This window comes from Aulostomus chinensis, chromosome 6 (genome assembly GCF_037954235.1).
Source record: "Aulostomus chinensis isolate RoL2024-O1b breed Wild chromosome 6, RoL_Achi_v1.0, whole genome shotgun sequence".
Classification (NCBI taxonomy): domain Eukaryota; kingdom Metazoa; phylum Chordata; class Actinopteri; order Syngnathiformes; family Aulostomidae; genus Aulostomus; species Aulostomus chinensis.
Genome location: NC_141325.1, coordinates 13,716,114 through 13,738,827, shown reverse-complemented (window position 1 = coordinate 13,738,827; position 22,714 = coordinate 13,716,114). Strand labels below are relative to the sequence as shown.

At 41.6% G+C, this 22,714-nt stretch overlaps 3 protein-coding genes across 6 annotated transcripts; 2 read left to right on the top strand and 1 right to left on the bottom strand.

The window, feature by feature from the left end:
* Window positions 1-495: 495 nt before the first annotated feature.
* On the bottom strand, window positions 496-13,568 carry tut7 (terminal uridylyl transferase 7). 2 transcript variants are annotated; one of them, XM_086206653.1, is made up of 29 exons: window positions 13,431-13,568; window positions 12,274-12,694; window positions 11,389-11,543; window positions 11,156-11,275; window positions 10,875-11,052; window positions 10,394-10,482; window positions 10,172-10,223; window positions 9,996-10,065; window positions 9,640-9,766; window positions 9,397-9,516; window positions 9,176-9,301; window positions 8,870-9,047; window positions 8,101-8,783; window positions 7,775-7,925; window positions 7,347-7,433; window positions 7,131-7,231; window positions 5,869-5,926; window positions 5,630-5,733; window positions 5,420-5,509; window positions 5,211-5,324; window positions 4,783-4,860; window positions 4,523-4,700; window positions 3,992-4,039; window positions 3,817-3,908; window positions 3,615-3,730; window positions 2,842-3,032; window positions 2,684-2,757; window positions 2,506-2,572; window positions 496-2,050 (listed from the first exon to the last, which is right to left on the bottom strand). In XM_086206653.1, the coding sequence occupies exons 2-29, from the start codon at window positions 12,674-12,676 to the stop codon at window positions 1,992-1,994; spliced, it is 3,909 nt and encodes a 1,302-aa protein (XP_086062779.1). In that variant the 5' UTR covers window positions 12,677-12,694; window positions 13,431-13,568; the 3' UTR covers window positions 496-1,991. The 2 variants fall into 2 exon arrangements, with proteins under 2 accessions (XP_086062779.1, XP_086062780.1); XM_086206654.1 differs by lacking the exon at window positions 13,431-13,568 and having other exon boundaries at window positions 12,274-12,864.
* On the top strand, window positions 8,257-16,137 carry ccno (cyclin O). 3 transcript variants are annotated; one of them, XM_086206656.1, is made up of 8 exons: window positions 8,257-8,358; window positions 8,857-9,053; window positions 9,192-9,234; window positions 10,014-10,094; window positions 12,514-12,652; window positions 14,024-14,551; window positions 14,895-15,080; window positions 15,150-16,137. In XM_086206656.1, exons 6-8 carry the CDS (start codon window positions 14,201-14,203, stop codon window positions 15,726-15,728), a joined length of 1,116 nt encoding a protein of 371 aa, XP_086062782.1. In that variant the 5' UTR covers window positions 8,257-8,358; window positions 8,857-9,053; window positions 9,192-9,234; window positions 10,014-10,094; window positions 12,514-12,652; window positions 14,024-14,200; the 3' UTR covers window positions 15,729-16,137. The 3 variants fall into 3 exon arrangements, with proteins under 3 accessions (XP_086062782.1, XP_086062781.1, XP_086062783.1); XM_086206655.1 differs by having other exon boundaries at window positions 14,011-14,551; XM_086206657.1 differs by lacking the exons at window positions 8,257-8,358; window positions 8,857-9,053; window positions 9,192-9,234; window positions 10,014-10,094; window positions 12,514-12,652 and adding an exon at window positions 13,154-13,517.
* Window positions 16,138-17,159: 1,022 nt separating this feature from the next.
* On the top strand, window positions 17,160-19,625 carry mcidas (multiciliate differentiation and DNA synthesis associated cell cycle protein). The gene is made up of 7 exons (XM_086205214.1): window positions 17,160-17,327; window positions 17,404-17,476; window positions 17,592-17,671; window positions 18,123-18,183; window positions 18,295-18,521; window positions 18,772-18,882; window positions 18,968-19,625. The coding sequence occupies exons 1-7, from the start codon at window positions 17,160-17,162 to the stop codon at window positions 19,388-19,390; spliced, it is 1,143 nt and encodes a 380-aa protein (XP_086061340.1). The 3' UTR covers window positions 19,391-19,625.
* The last annotated feature ends 3,089 nt before the right edge of the window (window positions 19,626-22,714 follow it).

Sequence of the window (22,714 nt, the reverse complement as noted above, 5' to 3'; positions counted from 1 at the left end):
CACCCAATAGGCTTACAGATAAAAGTTGGGTAACATGTTCATAATAAACTTGTTTAGGATAAATCTCGCGTCGAATGCAGGCGAGTAGCCGAATGCAGACCGGGGAAGGAGTTAGGAAGTGGGACACTTGTGTTTCCGCGGAAACCAGAACGCGTCCATTTGACATCCTTCACTTACGCTCCCCGATATCATTTAAAGTTCATATGTTCACTGTTCCACAGGAGGAAACGCACTGACTTTGATAGGTTTCACCTCTGAAACATAGATGACATCAAAGGTATCCAGGCAGAATCTCAGACTTAATACTAGGTACACACCGGTGCATTGATTGTGCACCTCAATACATTTTATAATATAAATCTTTGACTTAACCTCAACTATCAGCTAAAATAGTAGCTTAAAAATCTAAAACCACAATTAAAACTAAGTACAACTCAATGCACTGATCATTTCATGCATTATTTTGGAAAAAAATCAAAAAGAAAAGTTTCAAGGTAAACTTTGTCTCTTGGATTTTATTTTGGTATAATTACTTCTTTGAGATTGAATGGATTGCGGCAGGATTGGAGTTTATTAGCGAACAGAACCTCTCAATTGGGTCCAACACAACAGAAATGTAGTAAGGCAAACATTAAACATGGCTACTTCAAAAATAAAAATACAATTACAATTTCATCAACAGCACAATGTTAAAAAAAAGACCCAAAAAAATTCAACCATATTAAGACAACAATAAAGCCAGAAAGTCCATATCTGAAGTTGAATGATTAAGCAGGTTTGTCAGACATCAACTAGCAGCAACAAAATTTAAGGGCGTTGACCCTCACAGTGCAGCTACCGAACTGTGGCAATGATACAACCAAGTGTAGCCTCTTGTAAATAAATACTCTTGTTTCCATGGAACTGACTGAGATTACCTCTAGTTTAGGCATAAAATAATGCAGTATTTGCTGTCAGGGAATTTAATCGGTTGCTTTTTTAAAACTTTGCCACAGACTGTGTCATGTAAGCTTTTTTTTTTCCTTCTCCAACTTCTTAAAACTAATGTTCTTGCACTAAGGTTATAAACACCCCAGGGAACAGGAGTGCAGTTAGACCCTACTTCAGTAAAACGAAGGGTGGATCAGCAGTCTCAGAATCAAAAACAACTATGACCTGAAATATCTACACTGGTCACTTAAACAGACTCACGGATGTCAGTGCAGAAAACAAATCAAGTACAAAGAATCTTTTTTTTTTTCTCCTTAAATTATGAAAAAAAAATGGTACACTGCCACTCCAATGTCTATGACCATCTTTTTTTTTTTTTTAAATAATCTCAATAGCAAAAGCTTCTTGTGATTAAAGAAAAGGGAATAATAAATATCAGGGTTTTTTTTGGGTTGAATTTCAAATAGAGAGGACGATTGCTTATTTGGTTGACAACATACAACACCAAAACATGTCTTTTCTTTTTTTTTTTCTTTTTTTTTTTTTAAACAGCAGCCGTGTTAACTCGTAACCTGACTGCAAGGACAATTTAGTATAAACTGTTGAAAAGCAAACAGATGTATAGAAAGTTATCCGTATTAGATACTTAAAGCCATTTGCTATTCATAATATAGCAGATTCAATTTCATAAGTTTGAATTTAGACTTTACACCGCTTTTACATTGATGTTGCTTGAAATGCAATGAGTTTAAAAAAAACAAAACAAAAACAAAACTCGACTGGCAGTGTATGAAGACAAGACACAGGGTGTGCACACAATGGCTTGTCATGTTAAAACAAAAGCTTAAAAAATCACCTCCCACAAAGACGAGAATGTTGTGGAGGGGGAAATAAAATACACACATAAAAGGCCCTATATGGCTTCAAGTCAAGGCGTCCCGGCTTTGGCTTTTATCGGGCTCCCATCAGCCCTACAGTCTGGTTCAGATTCAAGGCTTTCTGGACCTGGGTGGCTGTCTGCCTGGAGAGCAGTAGAACCTCGTGGTTTGTGTAGCCACTGCTCATTCCACTGGGCTGTTCCTGTGACCAGAGTGACTCACATTTCTGCAGGCTAAACTTCCTGCAACACATTTAAATTCAGTTGAAATGACCAGAAACTAACGCACAAAATGAACAATGCATGGGTCAATCTTGATACAACAACAACAAAAACCTTGAAGTAAAACCCCTGATCCTAAAGACAAGAGTTGTTTTAGCTTTATTTGCTTGACATGATTATTTCTAACTACAGGTAGAAAGCAAGAATTTACAGGAGCAAAAACAAAACAACACCTGGGCCAAAATATCAGAAAACATTTGCTCTGTCCTGAAAGAGTGGACAGCATTGAACCTGCAGCAAATCTTTCTTGCTCTCAGTCTCTCTCCTCACTAATCCTACGGCAAAACAAGTGACCCGAAATACAAACAAAAGCTGAATACGGTGAGGTGTCCTAAATGCTTGTATGCACACATAACCAGCAGTTTCTATAGGAAATCTTCACTATCAATTCAAAGCTTGTGTGTGAGCATTTATACCTGGTTGTGGACTTAATATCACAGCTTGCTGCTTTCTCTTTTTCTTCTCTTCTTGTAATGGTAAACCCTGGAAAAAAAAAAAAAAAAAAAAACATGAGTCAGGTGCACAGGTAAAACTGTGTGAACTATCTCAGTACAGAAAAATTCTTAATTCACCAAGAACTTAAATAAATCATACTTGTTTCTCCCTCTCCCTCCAATTCCTCAGGTGGCCCGAAGACGGTGAAGAAAAGTTTTCCATCTTCATATTTCCTGACCAAAATAAATACATAAATTCTCTAAATCCAGCTTGGTGCTTTTTATAAGGTTTGATAAAAGAAGCCAAACATGGCAAACCTGCAGGACTTCTGTAGAGGTGACAGTCCTTCTTGATGTGAGCGGTAGAGCCACACAGGTAACAGCAGCGCATGTCCAGTGCATCTCTTTTCCTCCAGTGCTCATTCTTGTGTTTGTGCTCGACTGCGTCCTCTCCCGGGTCCATTCTGTCTCTCTCTTGCCTTCTCTCCGACTCTCGTCTGTGCTTGGATCTAAGTCACAGTTGGCCATAATACAATAAGAATATGTACATTTGACATCCAGGGTAGACAGATTGAACCCTCCAGGCCGAAAGGATGTGATCTGCTGTTTTCCGGTTAAATGTTTCAGGTCTGTTTCACCTCTGCAAGGAATGTCAACCTGCTGACAGCTACAAAACACCGGGCACGGCCACAGCTATTATAGCAAATTGCGGCCATAATAAATCAATTGAAGCTGCTAAACTGACAACAGGAGTTGTGGACCAAGGAGCTGGGATATATTTTTTCCCCTCTATGCATGACACTGCAGGGAAAAAAAATAAATAAAAAAAATCAAACCTTTGAGAACAATTAAAATGAAAAGCTCACATGTTCAGAGGCAATGTGAGGAAGCAGTACATGTTTTCTTTCCCCCCATTTATACATCAAAGGGGACGAATCAAAACTGATGCATGATCCTGAAGTTTATACAAACGCAGATCAGTAGATAATGTCTGAATACTGACATTGTAAATGACAGGGGAACATAGAGTATCCTGTTCTCCACTTCAGACGTAGAAACTGACAGACCAATCGTGCATTTTTGACACTCACTTCTTGCGCATGGGGCAGTCTTTCATAAAGTGGCCGATCTTGCCACAGATACGGCAGCAACGGTCATTAGGAGCCACTTCTCCCTCAGTAAGAGCTTCGGGATCGAAGAAATACTCCTGAGAAAGGTGCAGACGAATCACAGTCTCAGTGCTTAGATGATATCAGCATGACCAAATGGGGTGCTGGGACAGACAATACCAACCATCTGACTGGGGTACTCAGGTGGAAAGGCTCTAAGAGGTGTGCCAAACACTTTTCTGCCATTGATGAAAGCCTTCATGATGAAATTTGTCACTGCATTGATGAAAATAGCAGTAGTTAGACTACATGAATATACAAGTGAGACGGAACAGACAGAAAACAGGGAATAATCATACTTTTCCTGGACAGGCCTGCTCCTAGATTATGATTGAGGTCAAATGGATCTGTCACATGAATAGAAAAGAAACAATCGTTATGAAAACTGACGACAGTTTTGACAATAACAAGTCAGGGTCAGAACCTTACAACTAGCATTTGTTGTGATGTGGTTTTAAAATTACTTTATGTTTGTATCCCTGAGGTCTGGGCCTCAGGGCATCCACCAGTGTAATCAGCCATGTATCACATTGACCGATTTTCACTTTGACTGACATCTGATGAGGAGGAAATAAGATGGAATTCACAGATGGCAGTCACCAGAGCTCTTTGGTTGATGGGAAAAGACTTTGATTTATAGACTATCAAAAATCCGTCACTATTGGCAAAATAAAACAAAAAACTAAAGGAGCAGAATACACAAACTTAGCTTTGCCTCCTGTGCAGCTGTTAGCTTAGTATATAGGCAATTTCCTACAGCAGTTCTTTGCTTCAACTCCTGCTCTATCAGGCGAATGCACATCCACCTGTGTTCTTGTGTATAAGCTGACCTTCAATGACGATGTATTTGGACGTCCACTGTTTGTTGAAGGTGGTGAGGCGGGCTTGCTGGCGAATACAGACAACATGCTCTCTAAAGTCAAAATCCTCGGTGTAGAAGCGAAGCAGGCCGAGCCACAGCTCCCCCACCGTTTCCGTGTTCTTCCCGTATTCTGGCCAGCGGTTGGGCTGCGGGTTGAGAGACACAATGATTATGTGTCAAGATGGTGAGGGTTGTACACACAAATGTGTAAAAATACAAAGTCCTCACAAGTGTTTTTAAATCGTCAAAGAAGTACACATTCCACCCATCCACTAAGATCTCAGGCTTCTTCTTATCATCATAAATCTGCAAAAACACGAGCAATCAAGAAAGCAGAGATTAAACAGCGGTGTTACTGATCACATCTGTGTTTGTAAGGTTGGTAATTCATGAATAGAAATGTTGGGAACATACAGACAAACGTGAACGATGAGGCTTAATGATCAATAAAGTAAATGATTGGAAAATTTAAAAATAAATAAATCCACATTTCAGATCAAGACCAGGTGGGGATGTCTTCAGGGATTAAAAACGATGGAAGAATTTTCACTTAAGGTAGCTGATAATAGTGAAACCTTAAGGTTGATCAAATCAACATTTATAAATTCAAAACAAACAAAAGCCAAAGTACACATTTTAAATCTACATAGATGCACCTCTTGCAGCACAGGGATAATTGGTGGATTTCTCTGCTGCAGGAAGAACAGAACCATGAGAGTGTAGGCGTAAGACGAGAGGCTGCCACGAGACGCATCTCCAATGTCACACATCTGTTAAAAAAAAAAGTATTCTAATTACATGTACAATACAGAATTTACATTTCACAGAGTGAAGCTTTGGCTGTGGAAGGTCAAAACAAGCTCACCTTTGCAAAAACCTTCATAACATAACACAGGATCTTCACTCTTCTGTCAATGGCAGCGTAAGAAGCTAGCAGGTGTGTGTTGTGCAAAGCCTGAGGAGAAAGAGGTTTGGGTTAACTCTCTACGGCAGAATTTTTTAAAAAAAATCAGTTGAACACTGTTATATTTTGAATTGTGGTCTAGTGGGAAAGCCTCAGACTGAAAGCCCCTACCAGTGTGTTGTATAGACTGATGTCTCCCTCTAGGCCGGTGCGGACGTGGAAGAACTTCACAATGGGAACTTTTGCTGTCGTGATGGGTAGGATGTTCTTCAGATCTTTTGGCAGGGCACAGATGTGGAGACAGGTAGAAGGACACACACGCACGGGTTCAATTTCATCCAATTTTTCTTGTAATTCGTTCTTGTTTTGAGAAATAATAGGACAGACTTGATTTATCTGACATTTCTTACCAGGGTGTTTCTTCAGAAGTCGCGCAAGACATTCGATTATACTGATGCAGTCAACGTCCTGTGGAAAAAACACATGTTGTGACTCTGAACTAAAGAAACCACCACTGAGTAATTGGGGCTACTGCAAACAACTGACAAAGCTTGTTCGAAGCAAGGTGCATTCTTGGCTAAATGAACAGATCAAATCTTCCTCAGGTGACTGTATGAACAAAAAATTATATCATGGCATATTTTAAAATTTTAACGGTTTCACAGTATTTTTTCATGCATTATCAGGTGTTCACAACATTTTCTACTTGAGAGATGAATTACTGCTATAGATTGACTTAGGATGGACTATTTTATGATGAATACTACTGGAGAATAATAATTCCACTCTCGTAGTAATAAAGGTTTGCACGGCCCCAGAAAATTATGCCGTTTACAAAGAAGAGCCACGCATGAATCTAATGAAGAGAGGAATCAGAATGCAAAGACAGTTGTGGTCAAAATAAAGAACTTTTACCATGCAAACTTCAGGAACATCTTTTATAAAACAAGCCTTATTTTTCCGAGTGTATTAAGCGGTACCATGTCTTTGGCTAGGTGGACACTGATAGCAATAATCTCAATCCACCATTTGCTTTTTCAGTCGTAGGGAGTCCCTCTAGCAAACGCTCTTTAAGTGACATTCGGCTCGACTTTTCTTTTGCTTTCCCCGTGATGCCTGCTGCTGATGTAGTAAATTTCATACATTCTTGATATTCCAAGACATGCTTGCAGCCAAGGCGATGGAGCAAATAGCATGTGTTGCCGCCTCTGGTGACAACTTTCGCTCGACAACACTTGCATAAAATGGTTGTGTGGTCCACGTGGGACTTCTTGAAACCAAAAAAACCCTTCAAACAACAGACACTGCTCCTCTTTTAGGCACAAGCTCTTGTGTGTCATTGTGTTCTAATAGTTCTGCAGCTTTAAGTGTGGAACTTACAATATTTGTCCAATCCAGCTTCACTGTAACGCAATAACAGGGCGCTGTTTTCCGTTTACCCTCACCGAGCCACGCAGTCGTACCATGCGTGTTGAGAAACGCAACGTTTAGAAGGGTCTGCCTGAAACACTGTTGCGCACTGTTCTGAACGTTGTGGAATTAAATTCTCCGGTATGCCAGCATGCTAAAAATTTGTATCTTAACGAAATTATACACAACGGTACTCGGTATGAACCAGTATACGGCCCAGCACTATGTATAAATCTAACATTGTTACAACAAGAAAACTTACATCTATTGTGTCCCGCCCTTCCAGCACCATACAGATGTCTAGGTCACTTTGTCTGAAGCCAAATCCATTTTTGGAGGATCCAAACAGCTGCAGATGAGCACCTGTCCATCAAAAAAATTAAATGTTAATTCTACACTAATGGTGCTTTCTGATCTACAAAATGCATTACTTAATCAAACAAGGTTTGAAAAACTGAATGATGGTAGTTTACTTCACCAGGAAACTGTCGTCTGACAAAGGTCTCCAGATCTTGAAGGATGTGTTCTCTTACACCCACTTCCAGATTATCGGGGGCAAAGTCAGCTAGAGGGAAACACGGCAAACAGATTGAACAAAGAGTAATAATGTCACAAACATTAGGATGATGTAATTCAACAGTGTTCCAAAATATATAGCAGAAGACCTACAACTCCATCTCCTTTCACTCCAAATTTAAAAAACAAAACAACATGTTGACTATCTAGAATATGGTCTGGAATCATGTATATATTTAATATCCATTTTGAATTGATCATCTTCTATTAGCTTTTGAAGATAAGGGTCAGCCGTGATGGAAGGTAAGAGAAGAGTGCGACCAATTTTGAATCAGAGGTATTTTGCATTACAAAAATAATCTTTTGCATGACGTTGCCAATCATACTCACTGTAGCACTGCTCACAGACGCTATTCAAAATACTGGAAAACTCTGGGGTCATGGAGGGCAAAGGTTCCAGCTCCACCTTCTTGAAGTCTTCTGGACAATCCTTCTTTAAGTGCCCGTCTCGCTTGCACAAGCTGCACACAACCATGTGTGACTGACAGAGATTAAAAAAAGAAAAAGAAAAAAAGAAAAAGATTAACAATGCACAAGCTAACTTGCCACAAGTTACAACAATTTTGATATAAAGTCTTCTGGAAAAATGTTCCTCTCCAAAGAGGTTTGCATAAATGGTGTAAATACGATGAGAACAGGCTTCAGGTGACTTTTACCTTTCCTCGGGTGAATGCTTGCCTGGTGAATTCATACGACCGTTTAGTCTGTTTTTGGTTTTTACTTTCTAGGACCTCATCTTTCAGCGCACTGTCTAAAAGTGTGGGTGAAACACTGGCAGGTGGCAACTCCTCCTCATCTTCATCATTTGAACCAGGTGTGTCCAAATCTGGACCCTCCTCATCAGACAAAAGCTCCTCACCAGAGATCTCATCCACTGGGAAAATGTCCTCATCTTCTGTGGTGAAGCTATCGAGGTGATGTCTGGTAGACGTGTCTACATACTCGTCTTCCTCATCTTCAGACAAACTACTTTTGCCTAAGTCTACTTTTTCCTTCTCTCTGTCCCCATCTGATTCACTGTCTTCTTCTACTTCTTCCTCTTCTTCAATAATACAATCAGAGTCCTCAGGACCATTGTCTTCAGATTGAGGTTGACTTGCATGTTGTGACTGAGTATCGAGGCAACTGAAATCCAAGAGGCTGGCCTCCATCTCACACGCATCCTTAGCCTTTGCACCTTGATTAGGCTCATGCTGCACAACTGTCTTGTGATTAGCTCCTGATGGGCAAAGTGGCAGCGCAAAGTACTTGTACGTGGTTTTCAGGCAATGGAGGATGTATTCATACATTTGCTGGCTGTTGACGGTGCGAGCCACATTCCTTTTCACAGCGAATGGGTCTAAAGACAAGAACGCAGATTTGTTAGACTTACAGGTTACTCCTACTGAATTTCAAAGCTCTTCTACGAATAGGAAAGTTGCTGACCCTCCACAGCGATACGTTTCTTTGGCCAGTCTTTAGTCTCTCGGGAGAGGACAGCAGTGGCCCGCACACAGATGACATTGTCCGCCAGGTTGAATTCAAGTGAATAGAAGCGGAGCATTTCAACCCAAAGAAGACCCACTTCGACGGGTGGGTGAGGGCTCTCAAACACAAGAGGAACCTACAGGTAAACACATCAGACATCCTCTAAATATAAACATGTCAATGCTCCAACTAAGCCGGCAAAAAATTCCCATCATTATTGCCACTACCAAAAACATGGAGTTTCTTCTGTGAGGTCATTGTTACCTTTCCCTTCATGCAGGCGCCGTCCGCTGATTCTTTGGATGAGGAGGTGTAAGCCCAGTGTACATATCCATCCACAGCATGCGTGAGATTGAAATCTGACAGCCTACTGAGTGAAAAGACCCTAATCTAGAGAGATAATAAAATGATTAGCTGAATTTCCATGAGATAAGGAGCAGTACACATAAGAAACTGATCAGTCTTGAGATGAAAGAAACTCACACCTCTTGATTCAAATAGGTAGGCAAGAGTGGCACTTTACGCTGTTGTAAAAAGTAGATGACCATGAGGGCGAAGACGTACGGTGGCAGCCCCCCTTCTTCTGCACAGTCAATCTGACAGATCTAAGCCAGCCACAAAAGGTTAAATGTTAGAAACGCGTAGCTCCTTTAGAGTTGTTTATCAGATCATTCTTAAAGGTGGATTTACATTTCAGTTAATGGTTAAGATCCTAATTCTAGACTAACCTTGGCCCAGTGTCGGAGCCCGACAACCAGAGGATGCAGGAGATGCTCCCGGCTTGCAAGAGAAGTCAGATAAGTGGTGGTCTGGAATGCGTTCTCATTCCCAGCGCTCACTTTGCAGATCAGCCCACTGTGGAAAAAACACAACCTTATCTGTCAGAAGTGGTTAAACACCATAACATCTCGCTAACTCTTTATTAGCTGTTTGCACATTTGAAATCATAGTGCAGGAATTTCTGGTGGTTTTCACACCTTGATGTGAAACATCTACATCTTGAAGAAAACCATGTCAAAGTTAGAAATCCTTGAATTTCAATATGCCAGAAATCAAGTGGATGAGCAACCGATGGGATACCCACCTCTTATTTTCTTTGCAGATGACCACAGGCACCCGAGCATGAAAATCAGCTTCCAGATCAACAAAGAGAGCTGAAGGCACAAGACGTGATACATTTCAAGTAAGCCTTGCATATGACTTCCACCGAAAGTTCTATAGTGTCAGTTAATGCGTTAAAAGGAAAGAGACTTGACTCACGGCTCACAGAGAGGCTCTCCTTGACCAACAATAAGACATCTGGCTGATGCATCTGTGAATACATTCCATTTCAAAGCCTTTATAAACCATAAATACAATATACAAAGATAATATTAATATGGTGAGTGCTACAAATTCAACAAATGCTGCATATTCATTGTTGCTTACTATCAGGACTTGTCCAAGGCGGCTTAGTATTCACACTATCACTGAGTTACTCACATGAGGTGGAAACTGAATGTCAATGTTGACATCGGAATCCTTAAAGCCAAACTTAGTGCAAGACGATCCATAAAGCCGGAGCCTGATCTCTACAGGTACAACAGATACAGAATATTATCAAAAAAAATCACAAAACACTTCGTTGGGATGAAGCATAACAATCTGTTCACGACCAAAAAAAAAAAAACTGTTCAGGAATTCAAATTCAGATGCATCATCTGTCATGTTATCTGCAGATATTGGTCTTTTTTTGGATGGAATCGGTGCATTGAGCCAATATTTATCACTGCCCAATTTTGCTTCTGCTACAACAAGGAAATAATGCATTAAATAAACTTAATTTCATAAAGATAATCAACACTGATAAACAACATACAGCAGCCAAATCAGTAGTAAAATATTAGTATATCAGATGAAGACAAAAAAAAAACCCTGTATCATGCATCCTTAGATCTGGCCTATTATGTCCTTGGTGGCTCACCAGGTAGAGTGGACAGAAGGAGGTCTTGCATGAGGGACACAACATTCTGTCTGCACTCAACATCTTTGTCATTCAGTCCATGTTCCTGGACAACCACCTGAAGTGCAGCATTCACTGCACTAATCTGCTCTGGGCCAGGAGGCAGGATTTCAGTCAGCATCACCTGCTCTTGCTTCTCCTGTAAACAAACAAAAGTGATCATTCCAGACCCTGACGGACCTGTAACATGAGTAATACTAGTAATTAGTTAAAACTGTTTTCGTCATGAGACCATTTCTCACCCTGGCCCTCCTCTTATGACGCTTGTCTCTGATATGTCTGAGAGCATCGGCCACAGATTCCAGGTGAACGCCACAAAGAGCACAGGTGTAGAGTGCACTGGAGTTGCTGTTGTGGGACCTCTGAACCAATTAAAAAAAGGAGACATCAGAGATAAGTTGCAAATGTGATAAGCTATCAAAGCTAATAAATGTGCAAAGCTCTACATGTAGGCAATCGCTCTGGCTATCTGTACCTTCTTCAAGCAGTAGATCTCTTCTTTATTAAGCCGCTTCTCGATCTGCCGTAAACTGCGCAGCTCTTTGGCTGAGAGTGTGGACTCGTCATTCAAAGGGACCCTATTCTCTTCTGCAAAAGCTTTGCCTTTGTTCTGGTTTCTCCATCCTCTCCCTTTGGAGGCAAGTCATAAATTCATGAAAATCTCTCAAATGAAATCCTTCACATAATAGATGTGACACAGCTCGCAATGGGCAAAATTTAGTATTCTCACAGAATAGGTTGTCATAACAAGCATTCCATTTCGGGCTTGCAAATGAGACTATACCCTTCTGCAGCATGTCAATGAAACCTAATTTGATTGGTCATTTTTAACTTCTGAAATATGTTCCAAGAAAACAAAAGAATTTCCAGTTTATTTTGTGTTGTACCAACTCTGCAATAAGTTGCAAAGCCAACTCCTATGTGGCTGCCATAGCAAGCAGTGAGGGCCAACATCGTGCCTGTGTATGGCTGACTGAAGCTACGATAAAAATGTTACAAGTGATTACATCTTAAATGATCTGAGCATCTGTACAATCCTCATCCTCAAAAACTGTCTAAGGTAAAACAACATGGGGGGGGGGGGCTTTAAAAGACAAATAGGACCCTCTACAACTGAGCTCTTGGGTGGCCCCCGACCCAACCTTGGGTGCCATGGCAAAAGTAGGACACAGGGATGGTTAGGATTGGTCCAGAAGAAGCAGTCCCCTTTTCATCTCAGCATAAAGTATACAGTACAGATTACAGAAGTGGTGGTTTTGGCCTCTGGTTAGTGCAAAAATCACTCTGTTGAATTAAGTTTGAGTATGTAGTGAGCTGTGCATTAGCTACTGATTCAGAATGCAGAGTATTACTTTCTAACCTGGTTTATGAGCACCACCATCACTGGACTCCTTCCTCCACTGTTCCCTGTCCTCATTTGGACCCTCTCCCCGTGTGTCCTTTCTCCATTTCAGCGACTGTGTGCGGTCTCTCCAGTCATCTTCTCGATTACCACCACTGTTTTCAGGAGGTGAATACCACCCATCCCTCTGCATGGGGCTGTGACCACCTCTAAATGTTCCAGGGGAATAACCTGAAGGTCCCTGTCCTCCTTTACCAGGGCTACCCCGATATGACCCTCCCTGGTTTTTCTTGCCCTGCTGTCCTCTGCCCTGCGGTCCTCTGCCCTGGTCCTGGTTCCTCCAGCTTTCCCCCCTGTCTGCCGCTGCTCCCCTCTCCCGTCCACCTTGCCTTCTCCGGTAAGGTCTGCCCGAGTTTTCCATGGTACAACTGTGCTAAAACTACAAGGAGGAATCTTGGGTTAAACAGTTGAAATGTAATCAATTCAGTTACACTGTAGCCTTTGGCAGGTGCTACTCATTTGCAGCAAAAAGGTAAAAGTTGCTCATCTATATAAAGAACCTCTCATTATAACATGTTAGCCTTATAATTATGTAGCATGTAAAAACTCCGTTTAGTGTTGAATTGTAGAGGGAGACCGTTAGAAACAGCAATTAACTTGTATTTACCGTTACTAGGGACGGTTCATGTCACTACACATTATCCTAATAACGTCACGGTTGGTTTATTTATGGTAACTGTTTACATACAAACGTAAGGCAAGCCAACAACTCAAGTTACCTGCAAACTGAAACATTAGCCAAGTTTAAGTGCTTGTTATGACCTGGCATTAGCACAAGCTAGCATACAAACGAACAGTTAAATTGGTGTTTGATTTTCGCAGCAACCTCTTCTCGAAGTTAACAATGTAACGTTAAAAATTAATCGTGCATGAAACAAAAAAAACCCTCCACGGATTAGTATTAATAGGCATATATAAAGTCATTATTTACTTAGCTTCTATGCTAGGCCACCTAGCTACCATACACAGCTAACAGTAGCTAACAGCTAACGCTAGTTATTATGTTGCAGTGTTACTTGTGGTTACGCTATTCAACCTGCAGCTTGCAATAAAGCAGTCAACAGTAAAACGCCTCTAATACTTAAAATATAGAATATTTTCAGCCATCAAAATACCTTTCGAAGGAGGACAGAGGACATATCTGAAGCCTTGTTCAGGACTGACTTTGCATGAACGCTTGCTCCCTTGTGCCTTTCGAAAAGGTGACGTCTGTTTTGAAGTCCTCAGCTTTAAAGTTCCGCCCACCGGTATCACACGACCATTTATGTTGATCATTAACTTCACCAATCCATACAAAGGTTGTAAAAGAAAACCTTTGACATAATCACAGCGTACTAAATCTCAGTGTTTAAGTTTTTATTTGGCTTCTTTTGCTGTAAAAAAACTAACAAAAAATAGTTATTTGAATCTTGCGATTTTCTGATATAGGACGCTTAACTTAGCGTATGAGAGAAAGTATTCCATATATAGACTGACACAACTACGAAAAAACAAGTATAATTTTTACAAGTTAGTGAATTCACATTAATGTTTGGACGTGCATGTGTAGGCCCAACATACTTTATGTGTTTAGTGAAACATTTTACATGTATACATGTGGCGATATATAGTTTACACGTTTTTAGATATAACCTTGAATGGGAGTGGAATATATGGTTCGCAAATAAACCTAAATTGGTACACGTGATTGTTTAGCTTCCCCTCTCAGCCTCGGTAACCCTGGCGACCGGAGAAAGGTGAGCGGCACGAGCGGGGTAGATCCCGGGAAAACTGACGTCACCAGGAGGAACTCCTCTCGCCATCCAGCTTCTATCCAGGAGATCGCCGCTCAAACCCTGCTTTCAATTCTATAGTAGGAGCCGGTGCGCCAGGAGCTCCGGCGGAGATGGTGTTGCTCCTGACGGGTGGATCTCAGACAGTTAATAAGCGGAGGCGAATGACTAACGTGTCTCGCTGGACGCAAGCGCTCACTACACCGGTCCAGGGGCGGCAGACAGATCGGCACAGGAAGCAGAAACTCATGTCAAGATTGAGCGACTCCGGTTTTGAGGAGGACTTTGGTTCTTCTCACATTTCACCCCGTATATCTGCGTCGCCTCTTCGTATAGACGACCTAGAAGGTACCGCGGGGCAGCTGTCCAACTGGTATCTGCAATACGGGGACATCGGTTTCAAGATCCAGAGAGATAAAGAGGCGAAGTTCCACCCCTGCAAAAGCTTGGCACGCCAACCACAAGTAGGCTTCACTACACTTCAGTTGGGTCCTGTTGGATAATAATAATAATAAAAAAACCTGACAATTTACAATGAGTCATATTTAATGTAATCAATTCCTTGAATTGTTATAAATTAATCCAGTGTTTAATCTTTTCCCATTAACTTATTTTCCTCATCAGTAAAATGGAACTAAGTAAGAACAAGTGGATAATTAAAATAACAGTGAACCCTTTGATGAAAACACACAAAGCTGGACAGTCATTTGTGTTTGACTCTCACTGATATGTTTTCAGTAGTCCCTTTGTCCACTTTTCAACATTTATGACTTTTAACCTGTTGATAATGAGACTTAACTGTGTTAGGTGACTGCAGAGGACCGTTGCAAGCTTGTCAGCTGGCTCATCCCCGTGCACAAACATTTCCGTCTGTCCTTTGAGTGCTGCTGCCTGGCGGTGAACATCATGGACAGGTTCCTGGCATCCACACCGGTGGCTGCTGACTGCTTTCAGCTGCTAGGTGTCACTGCACTTCTCCTTGCCAGTAAAAAGGTGAGTTTATGCTTGAGGAGTAAACAGAGTACTTAGTTCAGTCTACCTCACTTGCTATCTGTGTGTCAGGTGGAGGTGTGCTCACCCAGGATTAGCCATCTCCTGTCACTGTGTTGTGATGCCTTCACCAAGGAGCAGCTGTGCAACCTGGAGTGTCTCATCCTACTCCGACTCAACTTCTGCTTGGGTGCTCCCACCCTGGCCTTCTTCCTGGACTATTACACCAAGTGCATTGAAGCGGCCCAGCTTGAATCTGGGAGTTCAGACAAAAGAAAGCCCAGGCAATGCAGCAATTTTGCACGAAAGGTGTGTGAACTGAGTCTAGCAGACTACGCTTTCAACAAGTACCTGCCATCACTGACTGCCAGCTGTGCACTGAGACTCTCGTGTGAGTTACTGAAAACTGAACAGGGGCTCATGGAAGCAACCGTTCCATCAGGGGATGATCAGAGGGACACTTTTTGTGAGAGCAACCATTCACTGACAGATCGTGCTTTTGCAACGGAGAAGCCTGGCCTGTTGGAGGGCTGCTCTCTGTCAGTGAGTCAGGGGAGCTGCGACAACAATCTGGCTCAGGAATGCAAAAACAACCTGAAGCTGTTGGTGTCGCTGAACCAGGAGACGCTGGAGGTGTTGTCGAACATGTGACCAACAGTTTCAGACCATACCAAATGTCATATCCAGTCCCCCCCCCCTCCCATTTTAGTTACATACAGTATGATCTCTGATGTCACAGAAACACACAAGTGTGAATGAACGTTGTGTTTTACATGTGTACTGTAACATGAAGGCTTGTAAGTGAAAGGATACCTCACAGACCCAAAGCTGACTGCAGCCACTGAATGTTTTGCAGATAATGGTTATGTTATATTTATTGCTTGTTTACATTTATCAGCTCAAAATATTAATATGTCATTTTACTTGATTTACAGTTATAAGCAAAGTCATTATCACACGTGAAGTGATTTGTTGCAGGTTTATGAATTGTGTTACTGCTGCAAACTTGGTATAATGAAGGACCTGTAAAATGTACTGTGATGAAATGATTTGTTTTTGTGAAATAAATGATCAGTAATCTCTGAATGGAAAGTCCTTATTTTTAATTCAATTTGATGACCCCCCCCCCCACACACACACACACACACACACAGTCTGTCTATCTATCTATCAAACTCAATTGATTTTGTTTTATTCAACTAATTAATCTTTCGTATTCATAAAAATCCAAATTGGGATCTTGGAATTCCAAGTAGGAAAAGTCTCACCAAATAATTCACTATGAAATTCAGTTGGCCTCAAAATTCAAATTTTTTTCAGAAGTAAGTTGCATTGAAATTTGTATTTTTCTCATGTTATCTACCTGTCTGTCTATCTATCTTTCTACCTACCTATCTGTCTATCTACCTACCTATCTATCTATCTACCTATCTATCTGTCTGTCTATCTATCAGCCATATGTATGAACCGTTGCATCACGGGCAGTGTGTACTATGTGCCAACACTCTCTTTATCTGATAATCCATTACACGTGGCAGCTCGACCTGCTGACACGGTGTCGACCACACAGGCGCATTGAGCGTGAAGGGTCGAGTAGAGTCGCTCTTGTTTGTTTACCAGTGGAGGCATTTGTCACCAGTGTTTACCGAGCTGTCTACTTTAATTGCCCTTTTCCTTTTCCACTTTGCTCCAAATATGGAGACTGGCCTTGACCTTTATTTGGAAAAGGTATTTTACGCACAGTTAAATTGAAATTATATGCACAAAGGCTGAGGAGAGAGCACAAAACAAGTTCTGTTGGCCTGGTTTGGATATAATTTAAGACGTATTGTATATAGCATAGGCACGACTGTAATTAGTCACATTCGCCCCACGCAGGGGATCATTTGGCCGTAGGCTCAAGGAGGGCAGGTCTGACGCAGAGAGCACCTGCTGTAGCCGAATGGCGCCGTTATGCGCGGTACCACCTCTCACTTCAGAGTAAAAACCGTTAGTCTCCACCAATTCAATCTCCGAGGACGCTTTCATTCCCTGGAGACCAAATAAATACATTTGATTGGGCCAAAGCTATGAGTCCGCGCCATGGACAGACTCAGACCGGGAGAATGTGGACTATATGAGCTCCACATCAAACCGGGGAGCTTGAGTACTGCAAACAGAGTTGAACTAAAGATGCAAAGACAGAGCGCGTTGTTTACAGCTGTATGTCCTAATAGAATGGGACCTAAGGGAGCAGCAGCAGCCAGCAAGGTATGCCATCTAGTTAAAATAGTTGCCCACAATGCATCTCTGTAAAATTTGGCTAAAATACTTCGTGTAACTGCAGGATAAAGTGCTGGCGCCCAGGAGCAGCAGCCCCGTCACCGTGTACGTCGAGCTGCCCTGCATCATTGAACAAGGTTTGCGCATCTCTGACATCATCTGTGTGCTCTCCTTTCCTGTCCTTTAACTTTTAGCACAAATGTGCAAAATCAGCGTGTGTCAACAACGAGTAACATCCTTGTGGTGTCTCAGCCTTCTCAACTATTGCATGGGATGATTTGGAAGACTGCGCTTCCATGGTGAGAAGGGAGAGCGACTTCATTGGCTCACAGGTGAGGAAAACCTTGTCTGCATCAGAGTGAAATGTTTATATTCTTTTTTTTATTGTCCACATATCAAGTTCTGGAATGTTTTTAATCAAACACTTTGCAACACTAAAATCGTCCTGAGAGATCCTGCGGCAGATCTGCATCGCTCACAGGCTGTTAATGTTTGACACGATGCGCCGGAATCTGCACGAATAGCATCGTAGTTCACTCGTGACACGCAGGCTACCGCAGCCTAGTTGGCTGGACCTCAAAGGTTTTTATCCACAACCTCCACCGTTCCTGCCCTAAACACATTAAACACACTCGGTGCAATGACTGCTAATACATGCTCTGCTAAAACTCCATGCATCCCTGCGTGGTCCTGGTGGGATTTTCAGGTAGAGCTCATTGGTCCAGGTACTTATTTTATCTTTGACAACATATTTTAAATTAATCACATTTCTTTTCCTCTCAGGTGAATGAATCTGACGCAGATGACCAAGATTTTGGAGATTATGGACTGGATTTTCTGGCAGGTGAGGAAAAAAACAAAAAAATGAAATGAAACATAAGACATTTAAGTCACTATTTCTATAATCATCATCGTTATTATCTGAATAAAGAAATATTTGCTTTTTTTTTTTCAGATTCTCCCGCCACGCTGGAGAGCAGTCTGTCTCCGGCTGAGCTGGTTCCATTTCAGGGCTGTATCATACCTCCCCTCACTCCTCAGAGGTTCTTCTCTCCAGAGGATAGTCAGGTCAACTCTTCAACAGAGACAGACGACCCACCTTCTCTGGACCGAGCTCTGTGGAAGGGCATAAGCCAGTGTCAAGGCAGGGTATTGGGACAGTCATTGGAAGTAAATAACCAGGTAAACCTTGTGGATGTGCGGCACAGATCCCATCTTCCTTTTTTTTCCTTCTCAGTGGTAAATATGATAAATCTACATTGTGATTTTAGTATTACAGAAATTCCAATGCCCTGCTTAGCTTTTGCAAATGCAATAAAAATATCTTGGACAAGTACAGTAAAGGACATCTGTCCAGGAACGGAGATTGTAGTGAGACGAATGCACTACGGCTTGAAAAGATGTAAAAATGATTGACTTGGTTTGTCGACAGCTACATGAGACTCTAAACCAAAAAAAAGAAGAGATCAGCTCTCTCCAGGAGAGAAACCTTCACCTGAGGCAGCTGGCCTGCCGAGCCAAGCACCTGGCCTCAGTGCTTGAAGTGAGTGAACTATCTGATACAATTCAATAAAATAGTATGCACAATAATGCCCATGTGTTTAACCTTTATTTCTGATGGTCTTCAGAAACTAATGAGCGTCAGAGACCCAAGTGAAAGAGAACCAGTGATGCCTGGCGCCGGTAAAACAGCGAGTCCCTGCAAACGTCAGCGCCTGGATGACGGATATGAAACGGAGTCCTCGGACTCAGTGGAGGACATGCTGAGGGACCTCAGTACACGCTGCAATGCTGTCCTGCACAGCACTGAGATACAGCAAGACACAGAGACCATACAGGTCTACGGTTCATTCTCAGGCCTGCAGACGTCCATATGCAAAGACAGCGGCATGAAGACGGATGGAGCAGAAGATGAATGCGTCCCATGTTTCCGTACATCTGTTCGAGAACACTGCACAATCAGGACCCAGGTCTTTCCTCACGGTCGTGCCTTTACCTCCAGCACTCAGCAAGGAGGATACCGCTTTCGCTGGGTTCCCAACCACAGCTGAAACCTACCCAGAATTAGAAAAATAAATGTTACTGGATCTCTAATTAGCCATTTGAGGCCTGGAACTGTGAGGGAACTGATGCTTAACTTCTAATCTTTAGTGACATCTGTAAATGATTGCATGATGTCTTCCTCAGGTAGCGTGTAAGCTGATCAATCAGAGCTGGTGCCGACGAAAGGAATAATACTGCCCACACTTTTGTTTACGTTGTCTCTCTGTTTACATACCTTAAAATTTTTGCACATCAGTATTTGTTGATTTATAAGTTGGCGAATAAAAGTTTTTAAAGTTGACTCAGGATTTCATTGTGAAAAGAAGAATTGCAAACAAATGGAAAGAAACTGTTCTTCAGTTTGTACTTTCCTTGTTTGAGCAGTGAAACAAATGTAACCTCATGACCTTGTTTAAGCAGCAGGGACTTCCTTTCCTTTTGTCTCTGTCTGCGTGGCTGTGTGGTCCCACGAAAGACCACTGAGTCATGATGCATTGCAGTCAACATCCTTCTTTATATCCTTGTTTTAGACATTTGATTTTGTTGTCCTAAATAGGAGGATTTGTTCCTCAAAACTCCCAAGTGGATAAAGAGGAAAAAAAAAAGAAAAGAAAGACAAGCTGAACTTGTGTGACTTGGTGCGACCTTTTGGAGTCTGTGACGTAAACGCCCCCTACCCTCACTGTTGAGGGTTTTAAATAGCGGGTTTTGTGTGGGGTAGAGTGGTCTAAGGAGACAATGTTGGACCTCAGGTCAGACACCTGTTTAAACTTCCCAAACCTGTGTCTATTTGCTTAAGGGCAGTGAAGGCAGCACATCAGCCCCTCAGAGACAATTATAGGACTTCTACTGCTGTCAGGCACACTCCACCTCTCTGTACACCTGAAGATAAGAGACTGGCAATGAGATTAGAGACAAATAATGAATGAGATTCATTTGGACGTGTTGAAGAGAGAAATGTTGAATTTCTTCAAAATAATGCTTTTGTGTAGAGGCGGACGCTGCAATACAGCCGACACGGCCTATACTGTCACTGTTCAAGAGGTATTACACAGATATGGGGATGTATCCAAGACTAACTGTCTTGCGATATCATTGAAAAATTGCTACAATGTGTTATTATTGTTATTCAGTGCAAAAGATAAATAACAAATAGATCGAATCCCACCACCTTATGGTATTAGCAGTGAGATTTGCATTATAAATCTAAAATGACACCTCAGCTTTTACAATCATCAAACTGTTTCAAAAAAGTATACGAAGACCCGAGAGGGACTTCCACCTGAACTTTTTTCAATATGGAAGCGCTGAAGTAAAATATTTCATCAGGATGATACAGGACAAGTTTATACGGCTCTATTCTATCATGGCAGATGTTAAACTGTGCAGTCAGATTCAAAATGTAGGTGATCAGTTTCTGTGCATGGTGACAAATTTAACACAACACAAAAGTTAGCGAAGACTTGATTATGTCTGTGTGTAAATCTTGTCCTTAAATTCAAGATATAAATATGTATATATTCTTTTAATCACCTATCTGCATTCAACCACACTTTTTATCTCCTCATTTGAAGTCTAAATATTCTTTCATTCAAAGAAATGGAGGTGACTTCATCTTCCTCTATTAGCAGGAGCACATTTTAGATATCCATTTTTCCCTCACTTTTAATCTCTGAAATGTCTGTTTACGCATGCCAAGCACACCAAGAAATCTAGGCCTGATTTTAATTTTTTTTATATTTAATTAAAACTGAATAACCTGCTACATGATTTGATGTAACATGAAAAAAATATATCAGTAAATCAATATTAACCAGAGCAGATTTTACTAAGTTGATACTGAAGACTGAGCTAAAACACTCCTACTCAGATATTCATTCACTATGTGTGAGTTTTAAAAAATACTGCAACTATTGTTTCTGGAAAAGTCTTACTGAAGCTGCATTATGAAAGAGACACGAAGACAGAACATCCTTATTTGTTTACTCACTCAACTGATAAGTATCAGTATCATCAAGCTCGAAAAATACAAGGAATTTGTTATGGTTGGCATAGCTCACTGTACAGGGAAAGGGAGGAATAAGTTAGGTAAAAAATAAGAAGGAAAAATATCCATATAGTTGTATGTACAAATAGGATATATATATATGTATATATAATAAGAAGGAAAAATATCCATATATTTGTATGTACAAATCGGATATATATAAAATAAGAAGGAAAAATATACATATGTACAATTATACCTATAAACTTATCCTGCTGCCGCCGTTAACCATCTCAGTTCCTGCTGCCAACGCTCGCGCCCCATCGTTAGGTCAGCAGGACCCCCACCCCATACACACACACACGCGCACGCACACACAAACACACACACACACACACACAAACACACACACACAAACACACCCCACACACACACAAACACACCCGGCCACTTTTACTGCAAACAAATCTATGTCATCGACAGCAGGGCTGGTGGTTAGAGTATGGGGGGGGGGGGGGGGGGGCTTGCTTTGTTTCAAGCTGGTTGTGACACATTTGACCGGTTAAGCTACCGCCAAACTGCGGGGGATAATGCGGGAGGAGGAAAGGAAAAAGGGACACAATGGGTTTCTAGGGTGATTGAAACTAAAGCTGCAGGGAGGGTGCGAAGCAGACCGAGTCCCGCGGGAAGGAGAAAGGTGAGGAAGACTTTTCTTGTGGAGAGATGCACAGAATTTACAGGAGCAGGGCCTCTGGTAGTAAATACCCCGAGCATATTAGCCTCCCTTTGCCTCAGAACGTCGCCATTATTGAAGTAATAATACGATAATTCGGTGTTATTGTCTTTAAATGACGTAAATTCATAGATAGGAATATAAACTCATTATTCCCCCTCAAATATAGTCTGTGGTCCTCGTATTATTATGTGTACCATCATTTATAATAGTTTATATACCACGCATCAACCTTTACTCTCATCAAAAATCCATGTCTGTGAAAAAAATCTTAATTAAAAAAGCACTCAATCTAACACGTCTCCTGCTCCTCCTTTTGTTTACACGCCACAGTTTAAGCTGCATCTTAAAAAGTTACTGCATTCAAAGTTTCCACGCTTGGTCCTGCTCGTAAAGTTTCCCATAAAGCAACAATCAAACTCCGTGAACAACCTCAAACATCCAAACTACATCCTGCTGTTCCCTCAGCGCGACCTCGGGGTGTGTAGATGTGTGAGCGCATATGGAAGTGGCAGTGGCAGGTGGCAGGAACGTGCGCATCGCTCGCGCCGTTCAGCTCATTTTGCGCCTCTTGCGGCTCTTCATTAAGCGGTGACTCCCGCGGATCCTCGG

Coding starts and splice junctions, on each gene's coding strand:
- tut7 (XM_086206653.1), bottom strand. CDS start 12,676: ATGGAAAACTCGGGCAGACCTTACCGGAGAAGGCAAGGTGGACGGGAG. Junction 9,048..9,175: donor GCGCCTGCATGAAGGGAAAG/GTAACAATGACC, acceptor GTTTACCTGTAG/GTTCCTCTTGTGTTTGAGAG. Junction 2,758..2,841: donor CCTCTACAGAAGTCCTGCAG/GTTTGCCATGTT, acceptor TATTTTGGTCAG/GAAATATGAAGATGGAAAAC.
- ccno (XM_086206656.1), top strand. CDS start 14,201: ATGGTGTTGCTCCTGACGGGTGGATCTCAGACAGTTAATAAGCGGAGG. Junction 14,552..14,894: donor GCTTGGCACGCCAACCACAA/GTAGGCTTCACT, acceptor TAACTGTGTTAG/GTGACTGCAGAGGACCGTTG. Junction 15,081..15,149: donor TTCTCCTTGCCAGTAAAAAG/GTGAGTTTATGC, acceptor TCTGTGTGTCAG/GTGGAGGTGTGCTCACCCAG.
- mcidas (XM_086205214.1), top strand. CDS start 17,160: ATGGACAGACTCAGACCGGGAGAATGTGGACTATATGAGCTCCACATC. Junction 17,328..17,403: donor GAGCAGCAGCAGCCAGCAAG/GTATGCCATCTA, acceptor GTGTAACTGCAG/GATAAAGTGCTGGCGCCCAG. Junction 18,184..18,294: donor TGGACTGGATTTTCTGGCAG/GTGAGGAAAAAA, acceptor TTTTTTTTTCAG/ATTCTCCCGCCACGCTGGAG.